Source organism: Ambystoma mexicanum, chromosome 6q, assembly GCF_040938575.1.
Source record: "Ambystoma mexicanum isolate Mex_15411 chromosome 6q, UKY_AmexF1_1, whole genome shotgun sequence".
Lineage (NCBI taxonomy): Eukaryota > Metazoa > Chordata > Amphibia > Caudata > Ambystomatidae > Ambystoma > Ambystoma mexicanum.
This window is the reverse complement of record NC_090937.1, coordinates 1,072,666,943-1,072,682,666: the sequence shown is the minus strand read 5'-3', so window position 1 is coordinate 1,072,682,666 and position 15,724 is coordinate 1,072,666,943. Positions and strand designations below refer to the sequence as shown.

The 15,724-nt window shown below is 45.3% G+C and overlaps 1 protein-coding gene across 7 annotated transcripts in view; it reads left to right on the top strand.

The window, feature by feature from the left end:
- The window catches only part of PAICS (phosphoribosylaminoimidazole carboxylase and phosphoribosylaminoimidazolesuccinocarboxamide synthase), a 1,368,496-nt gene extending 1,353,093 nt beyond the window's left edge, over positions 1-15,403 (top strand). For all 7 annotated transcript variants that reach the window (XM_069631608.1, XM_069631609.1, XM_069631606.1 and 4 more), the window contains one exon: positions 15,138-15,403. In XM_069631608.1, coding sequence (XP_069487709.1) covers positions 15,138-15,304 — 167 coding nt within the window. In that variant the 3' untranslated portion in view covers positions 15,305-15,403. The remainder of the gene's footprint in view (positions 1-15,137) is intronic.
- Positions 15,404-15,724: the final 321 nt, after the last annotated feature.

Here is a 15,724-nt window from a genome sequence, read left to right as displayed (position 1 = left end):
ATTGCAGAGAAGTGTGCTGGAACTGTTTAAAAGTTGAGGCTCCTGGAGTGAAAAGCAAGCCGACCACTGGAAACTGAAGTAACCAAGGAAGACGACCAGAGACGCCTGCAGACCCTTTGAAACACTGTGGTGACTACTACTACTGCTGACCTGACCGCGTTTTCTATGCGACGGAGGAGCTCCGAATAGGACTCCTCTGGCTGGTGGGAACAATCCGTTCCAAGAGTAACATTGAATTGAGCCTTCTCCCGAGGTCCTAGATTCTAGAGCTGTGGAGTCCCAATACCAGGAGACCTACTGCCCATTTTGAGTGAATCATCGTGGAAAGGCCAAATCCATCCAAATCTTTGCTGAACCCATAAGGACCCTCCTGAGAAGCGATCCAACTCGCCCAGACACCCCTCACCAGAGTGTTCGACTGCAGGAAGCAAAGATTATTGATCGGACGATCCGTGTCCTTTGTTGGTGCTGCAGAAAAGACACCAAAACCGCAATGTGAACCAAGAAGTTGTGCCACAGGTCCTCCCTCAAGACTGCTGCGGCGATCCCGTCCCTTGTCCTGTCTTCAGTCAGACCAAGGAATCCAGAGCTTGAGTCCAGAGCTGCAACATCACGGAGCATCCAGCAAGAACATGTTCTTCTGACCGAAGGTACTTTGAGGAAAAGGGTATTGCTTACATGATTCCAAGAAGTGGCTCCAGTGTGGAGTGGACACAGATGTGTGTCCAGGGTCACCCCTCTTACCTCCGACCCAAGTCGATGCTTGTGTCACTTCAAGTCCTTTTACAGGCCTACTATGTTCATTTTTAACTTGCTGCTTCTATAACACTCGAGACTGGAAGAAATCCTCAGGAACTCTGCCTGTTCTGCTGCTTGAGTGCATCATCGTGGAAAGGCCAAATCCATCCAAAAAAAAAATTGCCAAGACTTTGAGCACTCTCCAAACTGCCTTTAGCTAAAGATGCGTTTCTGGACTTGAAAGACTTGCTGTGCGAAGAAACCCTCTTTAGAACCAAGCTAATGTTACACTAACCATTTTCCTCCCTTAAAGTAACTTTACTGTGTGTTTGCAGAGTAAATGTATTACTGTATGAATTGTTAAACGCAGGTTCGCATAATAACTGATAATAAGATAACATTGTCTTTTCCCTTTCTAACATTGCTACAAATGTAACGGAGAACAAACACAACTGAAAGTGTCCTTTTTGAAGCGGATTATTAAATGTTCTCATGTAAACGTCTAAAGTATTTAAAGTGATTCTGGGGTGTGTGTATATATAATAAATTAGAAGTGTAAGAGTTTCTTTGATGTGCATGGCTAGCTAAGGTTCAGTTTACCTACCTACAGCTCAATTTCCTTAAAATGAGCCTGACTGCTCTGCCGCTCTGCCAAGGTCCTGAGTTAGTACAGACTGATGTGAAGATTTGGAGATCTACAAACCACTGGGGATAGCTTACTAAAGTCTTAACCACCAGTAGGTGTTTAGGAAATCTCCCCTAACACTCTTTTATGCAAAACCGCCAAATCCTCATTAGTGTTATTGGTGCCACTTCACATTATAATTGGAGTTTTTTCTAATCAATACACACATACTGTGTTAAGCAATCGCATTTATATTCAAATGCACAATATTAGGGTTTTTCATAAAAGAAAGTTTAAAATGACAGTATTAAATGCATACCTTTGATTAACTCGAGCACAGTTCCCACAGGTGGCACTAAAATGATGTTCAGAAGCATGCACTAATTTCCCTCCCCAGTTCCACATTTCAGAGGGCTGTAGCAGCACAAAAGGTGCAGGCATTAAATGGATCCAAGAGAAGTTAAAATGGGAAAGAGTGAACATGAATGTGCAAGTGCATAAAGAAACCAAAGCCATAGAAGGGTGAGAACAGAAACTGTGTGCCAAAGGTACAGATTCATTCAAAGCCTTCCAGCCATCACCTTTTGTTTTGCTGGACACACTTTCACAGCTGTAAAGGTGGTCCATAAAGATTAGAGGCAGTAACCCTGTGGGAGACTACACCAGCCTTGTCCTCTTGGTATTAGGTAACCCACCTTTTGGTACAGATCTCTAATACACAAGTTGGTAGAGTGACTGAGCAGCCAGACCTATCGATATTCAGTTAAAAGTATACAAATGACACTCAAGGTTTTCTAGTAAAATGATTTATTTATTGAACGGTCAGCTTTAAATAAGCCTTCTTTAAAAAGGGCAATATGCAATAATAAAAATGCACTTCGTGACACGTTCTCAGATTTAAGATAAACAAGTAGATACCCTTTTGGGATGCCTCACGCACACACTTCCTACACCCCGAGATGACTTCAATTGCTAGGACAAGGTTTGGTATTAATATATCACTGTTTTCCACAACCTCCAGTATTTCAAAGGAAAAAGTTAGGAAAAGGTTAACGGATTCTCAGAGCATGTGAATACTTTTCAATCTCCCAATGAAGTCTAGATTAGATCTTTCCCAGCAATACAAGTTAAACTTATCTACTGCCTATGATGGACAGTTAGAACCAAAGTCATTGGGTTAGAGTCTGCAGGGAGCCAGGACAGCCAAAGTCAATTTGAACAATGTCTATGGAGCTGAGGCACTTTTAGATAGCGCAAAAGTCTTGCACATGGTTTTTAGAGTTTATAGTAAAAAATAATCCCTGTTTGGCCACAAGCTGGGAGGCTTGTGAAGGGCAGAGCTAGAATCAACTCTACAAAAAGCAGCTACTGCAAGTCTCCAGGGAGAGCAAGCAAGCTACAGACACACGAGGGAAGTACCCCTTAGTCAAGACAGTACCTTAGGTTGGAAGAAGAGGATCCAGCTGGCTTCTGTTGCAGTCCGGCAGATCCTGGGTTCCTGGGCCTCAGTTGTGGGGACAAGAGGGAGGACGTCTGGGGACTCCTGCACTGCGGTTTAAAGGTTGGCGGCAGCTACGAGCTCTTTCCAATTCAGCAGCACTTTGCGGTTTCAGCTACAGGTCAATAGCACCACTGCGGATCTTGGACACTTTCTAGGCTTCCCTCGCTTATGGAGCCAAGCGCACTGGTGAGGTGACTCGGGCTTTGGTCGTCCTGCTTCAGGAGAGTCGTTGGGCATCTTCCTGGAGCTCTGGTCCGGCTTAAAGACTATGCACGCAATTCTGGTTTTCCTGGCACTCTGTTCCGGCAGCAGCGAAGAAGTAGAGCCAGCGGGGAGAGGTTTTCCAGCAAAGTTAGTTGGTCCCACCAACCCAAGGGAAGAAGTCATCCGTTCTGGGATTCTCTAGTCGATACGAAATTGGAACTTCGGCACTGCAGCAGGGTTTCACTGGGCAGTTCAACGGTCCAGGAGGGTACAGCAAGGTTCTCTTCCAGTTTCTTTCCTCAGATGTTTCTTCCAGTGGTCAACTCTGCCTTCTGTTCAAGAGGCCTCGCCTTTTATGCAGGTTTCTCCCATTCATGCACAGCCTAGCTGTCACTCTCACAGTAGGGTGGCTGCCAAGGAGACAAAGGACTGAGTTTTGGGCACCTCCCTTGCTTCCTACCCTGCCAGACACATTGGTGGGCTTCAGTGCTGAAACCCGCCTCTGGCTCCAAAGGCAAAATAAACAAAAGGATTAAACCTGGTTTGGCGCGCAGAGTAAAACCCAAGAAAGACCACACAATCAAGAAATGGCGAAAAAAGAAGACTGGGGCCGTTTTGACAAAATGGGCACCCATGGGTGCAATACTGCAGCTGAGGATTCAGCCTGCTGTAAAAAAATGCACAATGGTAGGAAAATTAAACCACTGCCACCAGTGATTAAGCCATGAGGGTAACATGAAAAATGTCACATGTAGGCAAAGGGGCTACCAAGTAACACCCCATCACTCCACATAGGATGGTGTGGGCTGGGTCTACAGAGAGAAAAGGTAAGTAAAGTCAGTTTCACTTTACTACTCTTGGAAACAGTTTATCCAAGAGAAGTTATTTAAACATTGAGAAATCCAAGGGACTTTGCTGTGGCACTGAAAAACTCCTAGGCATCTACTTTTGTATTGTGACGCGCAACACCTTCATTGCAGACTCCAAAAACAAAGAATACAGAATCCAAATCAGATAAAAAATACATGAGTGAGAAAAAGGTCTCCCTCAGTCCAGCAAAAGAGCTGGTGGTCTCTAAGGTTGAAGGGAATTGGCACAGAAATGAGAATTCTCCCTAATGGATATCCATTCAGCCATCTATACCGAACCTGCTCAGTGCTAAGCAGGCTTATGGCATCCATGCTGGGTGCATCATGTGTCTTTGACATTCTGCTGCATGCTCGGTACTACCAGGAGAACCAACTGCAAAGTATGTGTCACAAAGCATAACTGTACTGCTTATAAGTAATCTTTACATTAATTATATTTTAAATACAATGTAGGACTTATACTGTGAAACGGCAGGACATCTATAGTCGCAGATCTCAAAATGTTACTATGTATTCTATAGTACAACCAACTCTACGAAGTTAACGAAACTTTGTAAATTGCATTAAACGCAAGCTGGTAAGACCCATAGCCTAAACCACATCCACAAAGGTAATATTGTGCTGGAACGTATTTTGAACAATTGCACAAACCAGGATGACAGCAATGATGTAAACTCTATGTATCACTTCATTTGTTACAAAAAGGTGCTGTTGCTTTCCACGCAATGTTCAAGGCCACCCTTATCCATTACTTCACCGTGACAATGCACAGCCAAAGATTTCAAGAACCATCTCCAACTGTCTTTACTTTGAAGTGTTCATGCCCAGGCAGAGTTTACAAATGTCACTTGTGATTTTGCCATATTTCAATGGCGTTCCAGCCCAAGGGATTGGGGGAGGGGGGAGTACATCGGCTGCAGCAGGTAACTTGCCTTATTTCCATTTTGCCCCCTGCTAACACCAGAGCTGTAACCATGGGAAGGTGGTTGAGTTATTTTTATTCAACATTTTTAGAAGATGTGCCTGTACCACTTGTATTTATCTCATGTAAACTTTAACATTTGACAAGACCGGGCGTAGAAATTGTTATGTTAAATTAATATTATAGAACAGTCTAGGTGCATCTCATAGTAGCAGCAGGCAATTTGGGAGAGGAATCATATATTGGCATTGAAACTGAAATTCCTCATTCCAACCTTCTCTCACCGCTGATCTCATCACTTCCTGTAAAAGATTGTCAGACTTAACCGAAAATAGACAATTAGCCATAACAATTACCTCTAGTGCACTGAACTGTAGAACACACTGCCTTCTCCAAATCCTGTGTAGTAGAGCTCGGAAAACACTCTAACATAACCTAGAAGAAGACCGGCTTGAATTAATAGAGGAAACCATAACATTCTAATCCATGCAAAGAATAAACGTCATAATGTTATGGAGCCAAAATGGGGGTGAAGAGCTGTAGTTTGGACAGAGCGGACAGTTTTTTTTTTTTAAGGGGCACAATCTGGCAGAGGTAGAGTACATTTGGGATGGGTGGGGGCGCATGCACTTATTTGGGCCTAGGGAAGCAGAAACCTAAATACGCCATTGACTGTCGGTAGGAGTACCTGTTTGGGGGAATCTCCCCAGCCTTCCGTATGGGAATTGATTCGGAATCCATGCCAGAGGACTCCACGCTTTTTTTTTTTTTTTTGGCAGGCACTCTGGTGTGCCAATGCCTTCCATTGACCGTCCTGCTCAGGAGTGGTGGTCTGGTTCCTCCCAGACCCAACAGGGAGTGGCCCAGAGATCAGAAAGGCTATTAAGACTGGGCTGTAAGGGGCCCTGAACTAGAACTCATTTAAAGGTGGCAAGTTACTGGCGATTGTCACTGAAGTACTTAGTACTGTTGGATACATTGCCTGAAACGCTTGTATTCCCCACTACTGGTAACCGTCCCGAGGCCATATTCCATGGGCACCATGTTCATAGGTAAAGGCCCCTATGTCTCAGACATTACAGGCTGTGAAAGTCACGAGGACGATCAAAAGGGAATGGCGCATAAAGCGCGCTCTGGCACATCCAGGCAACACACAATTTCCAAAGTGACGCCTTCATGTAGCCCGGAACCTCATGAGGTAGACCTGGGATCACAGGCCAATTGTTTCCCTGGTGAGCTTGCAGCGGGATCCACATCAAACTTCTGTGATTCTCCAGTGCCCCTGCCACCAACAATACCTAAAGTGTCCTTGTTCGTTTTTTTTTTTCTTTCGTGCTTCTGCTCTCATTCTGGCAACGGGCAAAACCTCACACCCTATGTCCCCATTTGCACCTACTTGGACTCCTACATCCTCCTTTCCATACACCAGCAACAGTCACATGGGCACCAACTTCAGTTACGTAAGCCCAGGCTATCCCTGAGGATTGCTTTTTAGATTCCTAACATTGATGGTGTCCAAAGCTATAACTGACTACTTTAAAGGATATTCGCATACTTGATCGCGGGTCAAATTGACTTTTTCAATTTGACCAAATTCTTTTAATCGTTTTATTGTATTTCAGTCCAAATAAATCTTTGTGGGGTGGAGTAAGGGAATAGATTGAGGGAGGATGCAGGAAGGGTCTCTCTCCCCAATTTAGAACAAAGAAAGTCCCCCCCCCCCCCAAAATTTCGTCAAATAGGAAAAGGTCAATTTTTTTCGATCAAACAGACCTGAACCCTTCAGGTTGCTTATATGCAAACTGATTCCTGATCTGCCCGCTCCTGCTGCTCCATTTTTGGCTCTTGCTACCCCTACTCCTGTCAAGATTACAGCAGGTACCAGCCTTCCACACACCCCTGAGCCTGCACTTTGGCAGAAGGCTGAGCTAGGGCTGGCTGTAAGTTAACTCTCTCTCGGCAGCCACCAGCTCAGCCGCTCTGGCCAACCTCAATGACTCTGCCCCACTTGATCTCTTATATACTGGCTCGAGACAGGTCAAGCGAGGTGGGCGACAGTTATGCACTTGACCTTAAACTAGAGGATGCTTGACCTAGAGTTCCTTGGATTTTCCATTCGGGAGGAACCTCAACAAGAGTCTGGGGACCTTTTTCGAGAGCTTCCTTTAGATCTGGAAAACGTATGCAAAAGGACTTTTTTTTTTGTGATACTTTTAAGGTCTGTCAAAACCCTTTTCTGCCTACCAACAGGAGACTCGAAACCTGCTACAGGTTTTTCATATGTGAAACTGTCTCGCGACTCATGCATAACCACACTCGGCATAGAATGAGGCCAAGGTTACCATTGCAAAGTCTTCTACCACTAGCACCTCCATCACTGGCCAACTGGGAAAGCATAACCAGCTGCTTGAAGCCTATGGACATAAGGTTTATTCTAAAGCATTACTGCACAACGCGGTTGTGCTTCATGCCACTGCCCAAAAAAATGTGTAGGGAAATCTGGGATGCCAGGTCTACCTTCCTCCTGAGAAGCAACAAGCCTTGAAGTACGGTCTTGTAGAAACATATTGCTCAGGACTTATTGGAATCTTCTGTCCATCGCCATCTCCAGTAGAGGCATGGCATTGGCTGCTAATCGGCGAGGTGTACATGGATACATGCCACCAAATTCCCCCAGGCGGTGCTGGATAGGATGCTGAACCAGCTCTTCGGCCAGGATTAGTTGCATCTTTGCATGGACAAAGAACTCCAGCAAAAGACATTGAATTAGTCCATTGCGATCCTTTCCAAACCTGGGCATAAGCCCTTTCCTCAGTCCTTGAGGCCAGGCAAAGATCTTTTGGGGGATTTCGCGATTACCAAGAGGGGGGAAGCTAGAAACCTGGACATGTTGGCCAGCACCCATCTAAGGAAGAAACCACATACGTCTTTGAAAGGCTTCTTTGTCAGATCTTCCTATGCTACTTCAGGCTCTACGAAGTGATGCGACAAGTTAGGTCCATCCAACACCAGTCAGCTGCAGGCACCCTTGTCCCATTTACTGGTGTGTCCACTCTCCGGTCCCATGGATACTCCCATTGCTTCTGGGGCCTACTGTCTTTCTATTCCTCCTCTGCTCTGCCTCTCATCCGGATGGGTCCCACAACACTTGACTGAGGTGAACAACCTTGAAGCGATCAATCATGTTTCCCTCAGACCAGAATCGATAGGGGTACTACACAAGACTATTCTGTGTCCAAGAAGAACCAATTGCAGCTGTCAATTCTAGATCTTCCATCTTTTTCTCCCCAATAGAAAATTTAAGACGCATGCCGGCGCAGATCTTGGGATCTGTACAGGATGGCTGATTTTATGCTGTGGACCTCAAAGGCTCATACTTGCATGTCCCTATATAGGAGCCCCACCGGATGTTCCTCAGATTTTCCGTCAGCTGGAGGTACTTCCAATACAGATCTCTTCCCTTTTGGGCTGAATTCAGCACAGAGTATTGACGAAACTCATGAATGCAGTTGCCACCTTCCTTTATTGTCAAGCAGTGCTGGTCTAGTCCTGCTTGGCTGACTGGTTGACCAGGGTCCCTTCATCTCTGAATGCAGCTTCTTCGGGTCAACATACTGGTCGACACTCGTCAGCTTTGGATTTTCCATCAACTTTTAAAAGTCCACTCTGGTTCTATCCCAGCGACTAACTTTTATTGGATTCGGGTGGGAATCTCTCACTGTGAGAATCTTTCCATTGCAGGAGAGGATCAGCAACATCTTGCTGGCAGTTACCTACTTCCAGAGGTAAGAATCCACCTTGGCATGGTGGTTACAGAGGCTCCTCCGCCTCATGGCTGCATGTATGCATGCTATTGCTCAACTAGGACTGCATTCTGATCCCAGCCTCCATCTCAGGACCTGGCATGGTGGAGTGATCTCAGCAACTTGATCCAGGGAGTTCCCTTTTCAAGAGACCATTCCAGAGGAATGTGACTTCAGACTCTTCTCTGGGTTTTGGAGCTTCCTTGGGACCTCTCAAATCTGTCTATGGTCCCATCAGGAGTGTTTTCTCCACATCAACAGCCTCAAACTTCAAACAATATTCAACACCCTAAAGGCCTTCCTCCCTGTGCTCAGAGGAAGAACTGGTCCTCATCCAGGGAGACAGCTCAACATCAGTGTGTTACCTGAACAGAAAGGGGGGGGGGGGGCGGCATAAATGAGACCTTGCCCCTTCCACCCGTACCCCCTTCCTTGTGCACTTTGGCAGTAAAGATTTGTGAATGGGCCATCGACCAACAGATGTCCCTGAATGCTATCCATCTACCAGGAGTATTCAACTCTGAAGCAGACCCTGAGCCTCAAATTATGAATGCAAGTTCAAACATTCGATTCTGGAGACCATCTTTTAGCAGTGGGGTGTCATCCTTGGGTAGAACTTATTGCGACGGCCAGCAACAGCAAGTGCCCCTATATCCTTCACAGGAAGGAATAGGCATGGGCTCCTTGGGCAACACCCTGACAATATAGTGGGTCACCCTAGCTCTTTATGCCTTTCTGCTCTCCTCTCCCAGGTCCTAGTAAGGTTGTCCAACGGCAAGAAGGCCACCCTCAACCTGATATTGATGCAGTGGCTAGCTCGCTTCTGGTTCTTTGACCTGTGGGAGGCCGCCAGAGGGAGGGTCCTGTTCACCCCCCCCCCATCTGCCCATTCACAATCCCCTACAGCAAGGTATGTTTCTCCACCCCTACCCCTACCCTTGATTGCTGAACTTCGCTGCATGAGCTGAACAGTTGGCCTTCGGTCATCCCGGTTTGTTCGCAGGCAACAGATGATTTGGGTGTGAGGAAGGCCTCCACTCTGTAAAAACAAGTGGACCAGATGCTATTTGCCCTTGGGCAAGCAAATCAACCCTTTGGAGTGCGTGCTTAATGAAATTCTGGTATGGGTCCCATCTGGCCTCAGTAGATAGGACTCCTGTCGCTCTTACTCTGACGCATCTAAGAATTGGATGTACTTTTTGTCTCCTTTGGAGGTACGCATTCTGGCTGCCAGGTCACCAATGCTGCCATAGGCAGATCGCTGGTTTCTGGAATCAATCACTGCAAACGTGCACCCCCCTCCCCGAACGCCCCAAACCCCCAAAGGCATTCATGCTATCAGTGCTGAAGTCGGGGCGGTAGGTTTCCTGCACAGCGTCATCAGCAACGCTGCTATATGGTCAACATATCGGCCTTTTGCAAGCACTACGGTCTAGACAGCAGCTGCAGGGTGGATGCCAGTTGGGTAAGAATGAGTGCAGTCCAACTGGTGAGGACTACACAAGACTTATCTGCTTGGTATTAAGTAACCCACCTTTTAATATAGGCCTGTACTACACAAGTTGGTAGTGTGACTGAGCAGTCAGGCTTATCTTAGGGGGGTAATTTGAGCTGTAGAGCTGTACAATTGAAATCAACAAGTACAAGTAGTCAAGTAACACTTACACACAGTTATATATATTTATAATATACACAAGGTTTAAATAAGCATTCTTTAAAAAGCTGCATCTACTAGTAACCTTCAATCAAAGTTAGGATTCAGTTTTTGAAAGACAATAAAAGTTTGTAAAGACTTTTCTTATGGTAACACATGTTCCAGCACACACTGACCTCATTAAAGATCAGTATTGCACCTATTTCAGTTACCAATTCAGTTATTGAATTGTGAAAGGAAGGAAAGGTTAGAATAAGATTTAGAACATACTTTCAACAGTTTGTAAAATAATTACAATCTTCTAAAGGGAGGCAGGTCAACTTTTATCCCAGCAATAAGTGTCAACAATAATAACATATGAGGGAACAAGTACTGCCTAAGCCAGTAGATTCAGAGGAGTGCCTTTAGGGAGCCAGGACAGCCAAAGTCAATGGACAAAAGTCTATCTTCTTCGATAGTCCTGACAAAGTTGGTAAATTCAGAATAAATCGCAGTAGCTCAAGTGAGTTACTTTGTAGAGAGCACAAGCTGTTAGGCCAGTGGAGGTGAGTTGAGATCAACTCCAAAAAGTACTTTGCAAGCACAATTTATGGCTAAAAGGTGAAAACCCCACAGTACCTGTGATACGAAGAAAAATGTTCCTGCTGGATTCCTCCTTGCTACAGCTTGGCAGACCTTTGTTCCTGGACCTTGGTCGTGGTGACGAAAGGGAGGACATCTGGCGGGCTCCTGCGGCGGTACTGGGGAGAGGGACTCCCCAGCAATGCATTTTCTTTGAGGGTACTCTGGATCAAGATGTCCTGCTTCTACAGGGTCCTCTGGATACCCATGCATGTTAGAGAGCAATTAGCACATTTCTGAGATTTCTCCCAACCTTAGAGACCCCCAGTAACTTTGCTGGATTTTAGGACTTAACATTTTTAACCTGGAGCTAGACCCTTTTTTTCCCACTCTTGTATTTTCATGTGATTTGATCTGTTTCTTTTTGGTTTTATGGAGTCTGACAATTTCCATAGGCATCATCTTTACATTGTCACACAGCACCTTCAGTGCAGTGGCACCGGGAAGTCTTTTAGATTACCCAAAGGTTTAAATAGCTTTCTCTTGGATAACTACTTTTTCCAAGAGCAATTTGCTTTACTTTCGTTTGTAACTTTCTAGACCCAGCACACACTATCTAACCATAGGGTGCTGGAGGGGTTACTTGGTGTCCCCTGTGTCTAGTTTCTCACGCACATTTTTTGTTGCCCTTTCTACAATTAATGGCTAGTGGCAGTGATTTACTTTTTACTACCATTGTTTTTGTAATTGCAGCCTTGGTAAAGCACCCATGGGTGCCCATTTCGTCAAAATGGCCTAGTCGTCTTTTTTTGCCATTTCTTTGTGGAAAGGCCCTTCTTGAGATTTACTCTGCGCGCCAAACTAGGTTTGGTCCCTTAGTTTGTTTGGTCTTTGGCTGGGTTCACGAGTGAAGCCCGCCCCTCGGGCTCCAGAGTGTCTGGTGGGGGCAGGAAGTCAAGGAGGTGCCCGAAACACCCTGTGCTCAGTCACCTAGGAGACCCGAATGCACTCTGTGATTGGCTGACTGTCGGGCAAGGATAGCCACCCTGCTGGCTGGCTGAATGACAGCTAGGCTGGAATGAATGGGAGAAAAATGCATAAAAGGTGAGGCTTTTTGGCTTGCAAGGCAGAGTAGACCACTTGACGAAGGAATGCGAAGAAGAACTTGGAAGAGACGTCTGCTGCTACTCCTGGACCATTGGTTTGCCCAGTGAAGCCCTGCGGCAGTGCCGCTGCTCTGAATTTGACTCGACTAGAGAATCCCTGCAAGGACGACTTCTCCCCTTGAGTTGGTGGGACCATCAACTCCAAAGTAAGACACCTGCACATTTTCTTGGAGCTGGTTGAATTTCCAGAGTTGCTGCTGGCACCGAAAAGCCAGGGAGAGGAACACCAGTTTGTGTGCGTTGCTTTTAAATTGGACAGAGAACTCCAGGAAGCAGGACTGTCCGAGCCTGAGCCACCTCAGTGCTGGACCCCAGATGCAAGGAAAGTCCAACTCGACAGCCAAGAACCGCAGTGGTGCTATTTGCTGAGACGCGAGGAGCTGAAACCGCAAAGTGCCGCTGAATAGAAGTTGGTCCTTTTATGTTGCCGACTGTCCCGTTGCAGTGCAGGCGTCCTCCCTTTTGTCCCTACGAATGAGGCCAAGGAACACGGGATCTGGAGAGCTGCACAGGAGCCAAAGCCTTTCTTCTAACAAAGGTACTGTACAGTCTAAGAACTTACCTCTTGTCTAGCCTTACTTGAGCTCAGTTGAGTCTCGTCTTGGTTGGTTTTGTGAGTTGCTTCCAGCTTCTTTACCTCACAAGTCTAATTAGCTTGAGCTCTTTCATTGATTCTTCTTTTCTACAAGACTGCTAAAACATTGTGCAAGACTTTTCTTTACCTGTAAGAAGTGCTTCAGCTGACCTAGACTTTTACCCAATTGACTTTGGCCTAGCCTGGCTCCATAAATGACTCTTCCCTCTGTCGTGTTTGGTCTTCCTTCCCGAAAGGGTTTAACTAACTGCATTGGGGGGTTTTACAAAAGTACTTACCTGCTTTCAAAATAATTGTGATATCTCGTTTTGTCTTAATAACCTTTCTCTGACAAACTGATTCTAAATGCGATCAGTGATCTATTAATGTCCAGTGTTACTAAAGTCACCTAAGGGTATAGGAAGTGTCTGTGTGCCATCCCAAAAGGCTATCTACTGATTTAGAAATATTAAGAGTGTACTTTGGAGCATATTTGTGTTACTGTTACATTGCCCCTTCTGAAGAAGGCTTATTCAACTGACTGATAAATAAACTAATAATTGTTTAATCAAAACTTGAGTGAGTTTTTTTTGAATACTTGCACTGTGAATCTGTGTAACTCCCCTATAGCTCACATTGACTCCTCTTGAGATGAGCTTGGCTGCTCAATCCCACTACCAACCTATGTAGTACAGATTTATACCAAAGGTTGGGTTCCTATTGCCAGGAGGTCAGGGTTGTAGTGCACCCAAAGGGTACTGCATACAATCTTGCCTAACAACCCACGACGATTTGGACGCATTCAGACTTCGCAAGATGATGCACTCATCAATGGTCACAGGACCCCGGTTATTGGGCTTTTGCAGCTCTGGTGACAGCAAATCGGGGATTGCGCCAAATGGAAGCTTGTCTTGAGGCTAGTTGGTCCCACCAGCTCAAGGGAGGAAGTTCCTGTACGGGTCTTCCCAGTTGATATTAAAATGGGGCCAGCACAGCTGTAGGGCTTTACCTGGCACTTTGCGTCCAGGTGTGTGCAGCTGGTGTCTCATGTTGTCTTCGGATATTCCTCATTATCGACTCTTCCTCTAATCCCAAAAACCTCTTTTTAATGCATTTTGCTATTCATTCACAGCCTAGGCTGTCAATTGCACAGCAACCAGCCAATCAGGACTGGTTTCACTCAGGCACACCTAGTGACAAAGGACAGGGAAGTTTCGGGACCCTCCCTCACTTCCTTTCCAGACACTGGATCTTGGGCGGGCTTCAGGGATGAAGCCCGCCAAAGGCAAACACAAAGCCTGTTTCAACTAACAGAGTAAAAACCAAGAAAATGAACAAAATGGCAAAAAAAGACTGGGGCCATTTTGGAAAAAATGGTCACCCATGGGTGCTGTACTGCTACCGAGGGTTCAACCTGCGGTAGAAATGCACACTGGTAGTAAAGGTAAACCACTGTCACCAGCCGTTTAAACTAAGTTAGTGTAACAAATGTTACATGAGAAGTGGGAGAGGGAATTACTTAGTAACTCCCCAGCACTCCACATAGGGTGGTGTGTGCTGGTCCCACAAAGAGAAAAGTAATTTGGACACGATCATCTTACTATTCTTGGGAAGGGTAGTTCACCCATAAAAATGTAATTAAACATTAAGAGCAGTCCAAGGGACTTCTTAGTGGCTCTGCACCTAAGGTGCTGTGTCACTATACAAAATGCAGATGCCTGTGGAGTTTGTCAGACTCCATAAAACAGTAAAATACAAAAAAAACGAGTAAGGAATATTAAACGAGCGAGTGAGAAAAGGTCCCACTCACTTGGGAGGAAAACCTCAGAAGCTGTAAGGCCACCTAAAGAGCTAGGGGTTTCTTAGGTTGAAGGGAATTAGCACAGAACTGAAAATTCTCCCCAACAATGCCTTCTTTAGCAATCAAATGTGGGCAGGACAGCTTGCTCAATCAGTAGTGATTGTCACCCTCCCAAGAACTTCATTTCTGTAAAATCACCATTCATATTGAGGATATCATGGCAGTGAGACAGTTACTGTCAGCTTGGCGGCTGCCCCCACCTACCTGATTTATAGAGTATGGCGGATGGGTCGTAAAGAAAGGGGACAAAGGACTAGATATACAGTAGTTCTAGTCCTTCTTACGACACACCTTCCATCCCCTGTAAACCAGTTAGGTGGTGGTAGCCGCCGAGCTGACGAATGGGAAGGCCAGTGGAAGGAGTTGATTGAGCGGGCTTGCCTAAGCACACCTTCCCTGTGTCAAATTTAAAAGGGAAGTACATTTTTTGAGGCTCCAGTCTGTGGACACTCAATTTGTTTAGAGGAAAAGGGGACCAATGACTAGGAGTAAAATTGTCACTACAGTGAATAACTTTCTTATTGAAGAAAAAGCGGTTATGGTATGAGTAAATGGCAACTAAGACTACCTGAAACCTAGTTTCTGTTAATCGCTGCATACATGCTCTGCCTGTCACAATATATGCAAGGGTTAATGTGTAAATCTGTTTCCTCCATTAGGTCTCGGTTGCTCAACTGTTCTTTCGCCAGAAGCAGCTGCCCAATTTGCCGCTCAGATATTTGGATTGACAAATCATTTGATATGGTCAAAGCTGAGGTCCAGCACTCTAAACACGTGGATTTCTCTCAAGCAAGCAGACAAAAAGCTGAGGGAGTGCAGCATGTGAAGAGTTCTCTCTTGTGTACATACTTTTTTTGAAGATGAAAAAATGTACTATTGCCAGTAATTAACAATAAAGCATTGCACTTGTTTAGAAAAAATATAATTGATTTGAGTTTTTCTTTGAATTATCATTTTTGCATGGTTACGTTGATGGTAGATTATGGTCTTGTTTAAAGGGACTCCTCACATCCCAATCCTACAACTGATGCAAACCGAAATGAACCCTTCTTAATTGTAATCAGTGTAGCTTGATGTATGTGACTTCACTATTGCTTGATCTTTTGCAAATTAAGCAAGCAATTTACCCAGTAAACGGAGGTCTTCAAACATTTAAATATGACTGTCTATAATAAGCTATTCGAGGGGATTGGGTCCTCCAACGTATTCCATATCTGTGACAGTAATCACCACAGCTGTGCTGCTT